Source organism: Procambarus clarkii, chromosome 19, assembly GCF_040958095.1.
Source record: "Procambarus clarkii isolate CNS0578487 chromosome 19, FALCON_Pclarkii_2.0, whole genome shotgun sequence".
Taxonomy (NCBI): Eukaryota; Metazoa; Arthropoda; class Malacostraca; order Decapoda; family Cambaridae; genus Procambarus; species Procambarus clarkii.
Window position 1 is genome coordinate 18,248,839 of NC_091168.1, and position 10,930 is coordinate 18,259,768.

Below are 10,930 nucleotides of genomic sequence, written 5' to 3' on the forward strand. Positions count from 1 at the left end.
CTTCTGTAGTCCCCTTTTCTGTAATCAAGTCTCCTTTCCCGGACCTCTTGTCCTTTGGTCACAATTTTAAGCTCCATCATGTAGTCAAAGACTAGGACACAATGGTCACTAGCTCCTAGTGGTATTTCATGTTCCAACTGCTCGATGTCTTCTACATTCTGGGTGAAAATGAGATCTAATAGGCTGGGCGTATCCCCTGTGTGTGTGTGTGTGTGTGTGTGTGTGTGTGTGTGTGTGTGTGTGTGTGTGTGTGTGTGTGTGTGTGTGTGTGTGTGTGTGTGAGTGTGAGTGTGAGTGAGTGAGTGAGTGAGTGAGTACTGTAAGAGTACTCACCGTACTCACTATAATGTCACCCACAGAGGTATGGTGGGTGACAGTACTTCAGTAGAACGTCAGCATTGTAGACTAATTCTTTAATGAATTATTTTATTGTTCAATTTAATTCACGAGAATTAGTGAAAATGTAATTTAGGATCTCTCCCTCCCCCCCCCCGCCCCCCGCCCCCTCCCTCCCCCCTCCTTCATGTCCATATTTCCCTGCACAATTAAGGTAATATAATAATAGGAACATGATTCATGATTGTGTTTTGCCTAGAGAGGTCATTACTCCTCATTTCCACCACTCATGTCCTGGTGGTGTGGCGCCAGCTCCACCACTCATGTCCTGGTGGTGTGACGCCAGCTCCACCCCTCATGTCCTGGTGGTGTGGCGCCAGCTCCACCACTCATGTCCTGGTGGTGTGGCGCCAGCTCCACCCCTCATGTCCTGGTGGTGTGGCGCCAGCTCCACCACTCATGTCCTGGTGGTGTGGCGCCAGCTCCACCCCTCATGTCCTGGTGCTGTGGCGCCAGCTCCACCCCTCATGTCCTGGTGGTGTGGCGCCAGCTCCACCACTCATGTCCTGGTGGTGTGGCGCCAGCTCCACCACTCATGTCCTGGTGGTGTGGCGCCAGCTCCACCACTCATGTCCTGGTGCTGTGGCGCCAGCTCCACCACTCATGTCACTTCCCTCTTCTCTCTTAAAGTTGAACCAAAGGATGAGAGAGGAGAGAGGTGAGAGGGAGGTGAGAGGGAGGAGAGAGGGAGGAGAGAGAGAGGTGAGAGGGAGGAGAGAGGGAGGTGAGAGGGAGGAGAGAGGGAGGTGAGAGGGAGGAGAGAGGGAGGTGAGAAGGAGGTGAGAGGGAGAGAGGGAGGTGAGAGGAAGGAGAGAGGGAGGTGAGAGGGAGAGAGGGAGGTGAGAAGGAGGTGAGAGGGAGGAGAGAGGGAGGAGAGAGGGAGGAGAGAGGGAGGTGAAAGGGAGGTGAGAGGGATGTGAGAGGGAGGAGAGAGGGAGGAGAGAGGGAGGAGAGAGGGAGGAGAGAGGGAGGAGAGAGGGAGGTGAAAGGGAGGTGAGAGGGATGTGAGAGGGAGGAGAGAGGGAGGAGAGAAGGAGGTGAGAGGGAGGAGAGAGGGAGGTGAGAGGGAGGAGAGAGGGAGGTGAGAAGGAGGTGAGAGGGAGAGAGGGAGGTGAGAGGAAGGAGAGAGGGAGGTGAGAGGGAGAGAGGGAGGTGAGAAGGAGGTGAGAGGGAGAGAGGGAGGTGAGAGGGAGGAGAGAGGGAGGTGAGAGGGAGGAGAGAGGGAGGTGAGAGGGAGGAGAGAGGGAGGAGAGAGGGAGGAGAGAGGGAGGAGAGAGAGAGGTGAGAGGGATGTGAGAGGGAGGAGAAAGGGAGGAGAGAGGGAGGAGAGAGGGAGGTGAAAGGGAGGTGAGAGGGATATGAGAGGGAGGAGAGAGGGAGGAGAGAGGGAGGAGAGAGGGAGGAGAGAGGGAGGTGAAAGGGAGGTGAGAGGGATGTGAGAGGGAGGAGAGAGGGAGGAGAGAGGGAGGAGAGAGGGAGGTGAAAGGGAGGTGAGAGGGATGTGAGAGGGAGGAGAGAAGGAGGAGAGAGGGAGGTGAGAAGGAGGTGAATGGGAGGTGAGAAGGAGGAGAGAGGGAGGTGAGAGGGAGGAGAGAGGGAGGTGAGAAGGAGGTGAGAGGGAGAGAGGGAGGTGAGAGGAAGGAGAGAGGGAGGTGAGAGGGAGAGAGGGAGGTGAGAAGGAGGTGAGAGGGAGAGAGGGAGGTGAGAGGGAGGAGAGAGGGAGGTGAGAGGGAGGAGAGAGGGAGGTGAGAGGGAGGAGAGAGGGAGGTGAGAAGGAGGTGAGTTGGAGAAAGGGAGGTGAGAGGGAGGAGAGAGGGAGGTGAGAGGGAGAGAGGGAGGTGAGAGGGAGGAGAGAGGGAGGAGAGAGGGAGGTGAGAGGGAGGAGAGAGGGAGGTGAGAGGGAGGAGAGAGGGAGGTGAGAGGGAGAGAGGGAGGTGAGAGGGAGGAGAGAGGGAGGTGAGAGGGAGGAAAGAGGGAGGAGAGAGGGAGGAGAGAGAGAGAGGTGAGACGGAGGAGAGAGGAAGGAGAGAGGGAAGTGAGAGGGAGGAGAGAGGGAGGAGAGAAGAAGGAGAGAGGGAGGTGAGAGGGAGGTGAGAAGGAGGTTAGAGGGAGGTGAGTGGGAGGTGAGAGGGAGGTGAGAGGGAGGAGAGAGGGAGGATGAGGGAGGTGAGAGGGTGGTGAGAGGGAGGTGAGAGGGAGGTGAGAGGGTGGTGAGAGGGAGGTGAGAGGGAGGTGAGAGGGAGAGAGGGAGGTGAGAGGGAGGTGAGAGGGTAGTGAGAGGGAGGTGAGAGGGAGGTGAGAGGGAGGAGAGAGGGAGGAGACCGGGAGGTGAGAGGGTGGTGAGAGGGAGGTGAGAGGGAGGTGAGAGGGAGGTGAGAGGGAGGTGAGAGGGAGGTGAGAGGGAGGAGAGAGGGAGAGAGGGAGGAGAGAGGGAGGTGAGAGGGAGGAGAGAGGGAGGTGAGAGGGAGGAGAGAGGGAGGTGAGAAGGAGGTGAGCGGGAGAGAGGGAGGTGAGAGGGAGGAGAGAGGGAGGTGAGAGGGAGGTGAGAGGGAGAGAGGGAGGTGAGAGGGAGGTGAGAGGGAGGTGAGAGGGAGGTGAGAGGGAGAGAGGGAGTTGAGAGAGAGGAGAGAGGGAGGTGAGAGGGAGGAGAGAGGGAGGAGAGAGGGAGGTGAGAGGGAGGAGAGAGGGAGGTGAGAGGGAGAGAGGGAGGTGAGAGGGAGGAGAGAGGGAGGTGAGAGGGAGGAGAGAGGGAGGTGAGAGGGAGGAGAGAGGGAGGTGAGAGGGAGAGAGGGAGGTGAGAGGGAGGAGAGAGGGAGGTGAGAGGGAGGAGAGAGGGAGGTGAGAGGGAGGAGAGAGGGAGGTGAGAGGGAGGTGAGAGGGAGGTGAGAGGGAGGTGAGAGAGAGGAGAGAGGGAGAGAGGGAAGAGAGAAGGAGGAGAGAGGGAGATGAGAGGGAGGAGAGAGGGAGGAGAGAGGGAGGTGAGAGGGACGAGAGAGGGAGGAGAGAGGGTGGTGAGAGGGAGGTGAGAGGGAGGAGAGAGGGAGGTGAGAGGGTGGTGAGAGGGAGGAGAGAGGGAGGTGAGAAGGAGGTGAGAGGGAGGAGAGAGGGAGGTGAGAGGGATGTGAGAGGGAGTAGAGAGGGAGGTGAGAGGGAGGTGAAAGGGAGGTGAGAGGGTGGTGAGAGGGAGGTGAGAGGGAGGTGAGAGGGAGGAGAGAGGGAGGAGAGAGGGAGGTGAGAGGGAGGTGAGAGGGAGGAGAGAGGGAGGAGAGAGGTAGGTGAGAGGGTGGTGAGAGGGAGGTGAGAGGGAGGTGAGAGGGAGGTGAGAGGGAGGAGAGAGGGAGGTGAGAGGGAGGTGAGAAGGAGGTGAGAGGGAGGTGAGAGGGAGGAGGGAGGGAGGTGAGAGGGAGGAGAGAGGGAGGTGAGAAGGAGGTGAGAGGGAGGTGAGAGGGAGGAGTGAGGGAGGTGAGAGGGATGAGAGAGGGAGGTGAGAAGGAGGTGAGAGGGAGAGAGGGAGGTGAGAGGAAGGAGAGAGGGAGGTGAGAGGGAAAGAGGGAGGTGAGAAGGAGGTGAGAGGGAGAGAGGGAGGTGAGAGGGAGGAGAGAGGGAGGTGAGAGGGAGGAGAGAGGGAGGTGAGAGGGAGGAGAGAGGGAGGTGAGAAGGAGGTGAGAGGGAGAGAGGGAGGTGAGAGGGAGGAGAGAGGGAGGTGAGAGGGAGGAGAGAGGGAGGAGAGAGGTAGGTAAGAGGGTGGTGAGAGGGAGGTGAGAGGGAGGTGAGAGGGAGGTGAGAGGGAGGTGAGAGGTAGGTGAAAGGGGGGAGAGAGGGAGGTGAGAGGGAGGTGAGAGGGTGGTGAGAGGGAGGAGAGAGGGAGGAGAGAGGGAGGTGATAGGGCGGAGAGAGGGAGGTGAGAGGGAGGTGAGAGGGAGGTGAGAGGGAGGTGAGAGGGAGGTGAGAGGTAGGTGAAAGGGGGGAGAGAGGGAGGTGAGAGGGAGGTGAGAGGGTGGTGAGAGGGAGGAGAGAGGGAGGAGAGAGGGAGGTGATAGGGCGGAGAGAGGGAGGTGAGAGGGAGGAGAGAGGGAGGAGAGAGGGAGGTGATAGGGCGGAGAGAGGGAGGTGAGAGGGAGGAGAGAGGGAGGAGAGAGGGAGGTGAGAGGGAGGTGAGAGGGAGGAGAGAGGGAGGTGAGAGGGAGGAGAGAGGGAGGAGAGAGGGAGGTGAGAGGGAGGTGAGAGGGAGGTGAGAGGGAGGAGAGAGGGAGGTGAGAGGGAGGAGAGAGGGAGGAGAGAGGGAGGTGAGAGGGAGGAGAGAGGGAGGAGAGAGGGAGGAGAGAGGGAGGTGAGAGGGAGGAGAGAGGGAGGAGAGAGGGAGGAGAGAGGGAGGAGAGAGGGAGGTGAGAGGGAGGTGAGAGGGAGGAGAGAGGGAGGAGAGAGGGAGGAGAGAGGGAGGAGAGAGGGAGGTGAGAGGGAGGTGAGAGGGAGGAGAGAGGGAGGAGAGAGGGAGGAGAGAGGGAGGAGAGAGGGAGGAGGTGTGACTGCTGCTCCCCGTGTTGTCCTGTGATTGATGACGTCACTGAATTTGAATAAATCTATTTAAATAAATGATTCAGTGAAGAGTGTAAAGAAGTGATAAATGGGCGCTCGCACACTAATGGGCGCCCGCACACTAATGGGCGCCCGCACACTAATGGGCGCCCGCACACTAATGGGCGCTCGCACACTAATGGGCGCCCGCACACTAATGGGCGCCCGCACACTAATGGGCGCCCGCACACTAATGGGCGCTCGCACACTAATGGGCGCCCGCACACTAATGGGCGCCCGCACACTAATGGGCGCTCGCACACTAATGGGCGCTCGCACACTAATGGGCGCCCGCACACTAATGGGCGCCCGCACACTAATGGGCGCTCGCACACTATTGGGCGCCCGCACACTAATGGGCGCCCGCACACTAATGGGCGCTCGCACACTAATGGGCGCTCGCACACTAATGGGCGCCCGCACACTAATGGGCGCCCGCACACTAATGGGCGCTCGCACACTAATGGGCGCCCGCACACTAATGGGCGCCCGCACACTAATGGGCGCCCGCACACTAATGGGCGCTCGCACACTAATGGGCGCCCGCACACTATTGGGCGCCCCAACACTAATGGGCGCCCGCACACTAATGGGCGCCCGCACACTATTGGGCGCCCGCACACTATTGGGCGCCCCAACACTAATGGGCGTCCGCACACTAATGGGCGCCCACACACTAATGGGCGCCCGCACACTAATGGGCGCCCGCACACTAATGGGCGCCCGCACACTATTGGGCGCCCGCACACTATTGGGCGCCCCAACACTAATGGGCGTCCGCACACTAATGGGCGCCCGCACACTATTGGGCGCCCGCACACTATTGGGCGCCCCAACACTAATGGGCGCCCGCACACTAATGGGCGCCCGCACACTATTGGGCGCCCGCACACTATTGGGCGCCCCAACACTAATGGGCGTCCGCACACTAATGGGCGCCCACACACTAATGGGCGCCCGCACACTAATGGGCGCCCGCACACTAATGGGCGTCCGCACACTAATGGGCGCCCACACACTATTGGGCGCCCGCACACTAATGGGCGCCCGCACACTATTGGGCGCCCGCACACTAATGGGCGCCCGCACACTAATGGGCGCCCACACACTAATGGGCGCCCGCACACTAATGGGCGCCCACACACTAATGGGCGCCCACACACTAATGGGCGCCCGCACACTATTGGGCGCCCGCACACTAATGGGCGCCCGCACACTAATGGGCGCCCGCACACTAATGGGCGCCCGCACACTAATGGGCGCCCGCACACTAATGGGCGCCCGCACACTAATGGGCGCCCACACACTAATGGGCGCCCGCACACTAATGGGCGCCCGCACACTAATGGGCGCCCGCACACTATTGGGCGCCCCAACACTAATGGACGTCCGCACACTAATGGGCGTCCGTACACTAATGGGCGCCCCCACACTAATGGGCGCCCACACATTAATGAGCGCCTTCACACTAATGGGCGCCCGCACACTAATGGGCGCCCGCACATTAATGGACACCCGCACACTAATGGACACCCGCACATTAATGGACACCCGCACACTAATGGGCGCCCGCACACTAATGGACACCCGCACACTAATGGGCGCCCGCACACTAATGGACACCCGCACACTAATGGGCGCCCGCACACTAATGGACACCCGCACATTAATGGACACCCGCACACTAATGGGCGCCCGCACACTAATGGACACCCGCACACTAATGGACACCCGCACATTAATGGACACCCGCACACTAATGGGCGCCCGCACACTAGTGGACACCCGCACACTAATGGACACCCGCACACTAATGGACACCCGCACACTAATGGGCGCCCGCACACTAATGGACACCCGCACATTAATGGACACCCGCACACTAATGGGCGCCCGCACACTAATGGACACCCGCACACTAATGGACACCCGCACATTAATGGACACCCGCACACTAATGGGCGCCCGCACACTAATGGACACCCGCACACTAATGGGCGCCCGCACACTAATGGAAACCCGCACGCTAATGGACACCCGCACATTAATGGACACCCGCACACTAATGGACACCCGCACACTATGTTATGCCCGATTTCCATGTTGGTTACGTTACGTTACAAGGCGTAAACCACACAGTAATATTGATTTATGCACGTTATAATAAAATTGAAGACTGCCTTACGACTGTCGTTACTCTTAAAAATGTTATTTGGCTAAAAGAATGATGTTTGCATATTCCGTTATCTTATGTTACATTATGTTACAAGAATAACTGTAATATTATTTGGTGTGAGATATATTGAAGACAAAGACAGACTTTTACTTTAAAAAATTATATTTTGGACAACAGAAAGATGAATTCCACGTTACGTTACGTTACGTTGCGTTACACTATGTTACAAGAATAACAGTATTATTTACTTGGTGAGGGATATCATGGAGATGGTCTAAGATGTACTTTTACATTACTAAAGTGTTATTTTGGAGAGCATGAAGATGATTTCCGCGTTACGTTACATTGTGTTACAAGGACTAAAACACACACACACACACAGTAATATTTATTAAGTGGGAGATGTAATGGTGATGGACTAAGACACAATTTTACATTTTAAAAAGATATTTTGGACAGCAGAAATATGATTTCCATGTTACGTTACTGTTACGGTATCGACACCGTCGCTGGAGTATGGAGTGGCGAATTCAGTGTCATCTATGAGTCTGCACTCCAACTTCCCGGTATTGGGTGCTACGGAGACAACGCCATCTGTTGGTGGTGGCGTGGTATCGGTGAGAGGCTCCAGTATCCTGTCAAAATGTGAGGTCGATGAAGATGACCTCTGGTGGGTGATGTATCGAAATCAACGCCATCTAGGTTGAGGCTACAAGTAAGAATTTCAATTCCCCGGTGGATGAGTGTTATCCTACGGTCACCCAGTATACTGTCTGTCTGGCTAATGACGTTTTATGTTCACAGAGGTGACGTTAGGAGGCGACAGCACTGGCGAGGGCAGTTCACCTTGGGCAGTCCAAGAACTCTTGACTTGGTCCTGTGAGAGGGCAAAGTGGCCACTGTCGGTTATTACAGTGTGTTGGCTGCTGGTTTATGCAGTGTTGGGTGGGCCGACGCACCCGGGATTGGACAGGAAGAGTTACGCGACGACAGTGGTGCGTCTCTTGAGATGTGCTGCTAGCAAGCTGCTGAAGACTTCTGCCAGGGTGTTATTAATTGTATGTATGTAGTTAATTGTATGTATGTACTAATTGTATTCATACATACCCTGTATGTTATGGTTTGAGAGCTTTGTCAGTGTGTTGCTGAAACCCTCTGCCAGTGTGTATCTGGAGAGTGGAGGTTGGGTATTGGCACATGGTGAAGATACGGTGAGCGTGGACTGACCCATGTTGCAGAAGGTGAACTCGCCGGTGTTTTGCAATTAGGTGTGGACGATGTGTGCCTGGAACGTGGATTCAACGGGATTGATGAATACTGCCGATGTATTGTGTCCTGAGTGAAAGAGACACTTAGTAAATACGTGTAGTAATACTTTTATATAATATATATATATAATAGTGAAGGTTTAATAGTGTATTGTTTATCACCCCTTTTAATCTTTGCACTAATACCTGACACGGCCAGTTCTTGAAAGCTTACCACCGACTTGGGGTTGAATATAGAATAAGAGGTTATAACAGCAAGAACCCGGTTACTGGCCCAAATTGGTCACAAGTTACATTGTGTTACAAAGACTAAAACACACACACAGTAATATTTATTTGGTGGGAGATGTAATGGAGATGGACTAAGACAAACTTTTATATTTTAAAAATATATTTTGGACAACAGAAAGATGATTTCCACGTAGCCTCATGTTACATTACGTTACAAGGAATGATTGTAGTGTTCGGTAGTTTCCCCCACATGAGAGTGGATGTGGAGTTTGATGCTGACTCTTCTGTATTTAGAGCTGTGTGCTGACAGTATGATGTGACACAACCTTGATCTAGTTATTGTTATATCAATTTCTCTGCTTATATATATGACGTGTTTCAAAGTTTCTTCATGGGTCCCTGATACAAAGGCACGCATGAGGTTTATAAATTTTATTACAAAATCTTGGATGATGATATCTTTGAAACCTCTTTTACGTGGAACATGAGGAAGTGGATGATGAGAAATGCAAGGATCGTTGTGCATCGCTTTGACCAGCTTATTTACATCTTATTTGAGGCTTGTTGTGTTCTCTATGATGAGTAATCTCGTGAAATCCTAGTGCTAACACTGAGTAACTGATTAGAATTTATATGTGTGGATCACGTCTGCCTCTTACTACTCGTAGATAATGGATGATGTAAAGTACTTTTATGGAACATGACTCCCTCTTATAGCTCATAACAGGATGGTGAGATTATATCTCATAAAAACAAGAATAAAACTCGGGAGGTATGATCACCACATACAAGTTTTCAAAGGTATTGATAGGGTAGACAAGGACTGTTTATTTAACACAAGGGCTTAGAAATGAAGTAACGATTAGGTACTTGAGTATTTTAAAAGTTGAATGAAGCATAATGTAGTTAAGAAACAGCAGCGTTTCTCCTGACATCTGAACAAATCCGATGACGTTGTTTTTCCCTGGCAGAGTGAAAAGAAAGTGTTTAGGAAATACCTTCACTGCCTCCAGACAGAGAAAGAGAGGGAAACAAGACATACTGTAGATTGATGTGTACAATTTCCACACCTCGGTACATTATTCCTTTTATCTATATATCCTAGTGAAAATGGGAAGGGAGAGAGAGAGAGAGGGAGAGAGAGAGAGGGAGAGAGAGAGAGGGGGAGGGGGCAGGGGGAGGGGTGAATATTGTGGTGATGGCTAGGGTCATAGAGAAGCTTGAGCACATACAACACAGTATGCGATGACTGGCAGGTTGTGGGGGGGGGGGGGTGAGGGAGTGCACAAGAGAGAGGGGGGGGAGGGGGAGGTAATCGAGAGGACCCTTTGCCCTCACTAAGTTCACTAACGTCACGCCCGGAGCATTGTGAAGGTGTCTCTGATCCTGCTGTTGACTTAAACTAATGACCCTAGCAACTACATCCTGCCTTGAGATATTAATAAAAATGTAGCAGATGTATATATATGTAGCTGAGATATATATTTAAGTTTTTTTTTATTATTATTTTCTACCACAGACGTGGCCACACATTTACAATGCTAACCAGCATATATACATTTTCTTCTGTCCTCCATGGACAGGGTTAGAGATGTGTTAAACATATAGTTCAGGGGTTTATTGAACAATGAACCACAGAAGGTGATTCGGTGCTTTTAAAATGCTAAGGTAACCTACATACGTAAATACATAGATACACAGATTTACGTATGCCATTTAAGTTGTGTGTGTCGAGTGTGAGAAGCCTCTCCCCATGTGTTGTGCTGCAGCTAAGGAAGGGGGTAGAAACAATGAGTAGCATCAGATTGACAAGTGTATGTGTCTGAGTAATGTCTTTGTAACTGTCTGTTATGCTGAGACCTGACATCCTTTTGGTTAATGTGTGGTTTTAAAAACACGAGTCTGAGCGTAGGGTTGGGGGTGTTGGACAGCTGTTACCCCATCAGACATGAGGGCGTGTCTGCCACCCGACACCCCCGCCCTCAACTATTTCTCTAAGCATGCATACCTGTATAACTCTACGCTCTCAATACATACACTTTCAACTTGCATTCTTACATACACACCTGCACACCTGCTGCCCACCTGCTACACACCCCATTCATCACACGGAGACGTAGAACGTCCCAGGGGACCTACGGCTCGGTGCGCGGTGGGGTGTCTCGCACCCCGTGTGACTACGCCCGGGTGCGCTTCCTGGCCAGGTGGCGCACCCGGGCGTAGTCATAAAATCCTCTACTCGCACTAACCTGGCGCACCCGGGCGTAGTCATAAAATCCTCTAC

The 10,930-nt window shown here is 53.8% G+C and overlaps 1 protein-coding gene across 1 annotated transcript; it reads right to left on the reverse strand.

Moving 5' to 3' along the window:
• Positions 1-4,980: 4,980 nt before the first annotated feature.
• LOC138366306 (streptococcal hemagglutinin-like) lies at positions 4,981-10,698 on the reverse strand. The gene is made up of 2 exons (XM_069327332.1): positions 10,655-10,698; positions 4,981-7,033 (listed from the first exon to the last, which is right to left on the reverse strand). The coding sequence occupies exons 1-2, from the start codon at positions 10,696-10,698 to the stop codon at positions 4,981-4,983; spliced, it is 2,097 nt and encodes a 698-aa protein (XP_069183433.1).
• Between the last annotated feature and the right edge of the window lie 232 nt (positions 10,699-10,930).

Coding starts and splice junctions, on each gene's coding strand:
- LOC138366306 (XM_069327332.1), bottom strand. CDS start 10,698: ATGCAAGTTGAAAGTGTATGTATTGAGAGCGTAGAGTTATACAG. Junction 7,034..10,654: donor GAGAGCGTAGAGTTATACAG/GTATGCATGCTT, acceptor GGTGTCCATTAG/TGTGCGGGTGTCCATTAATG.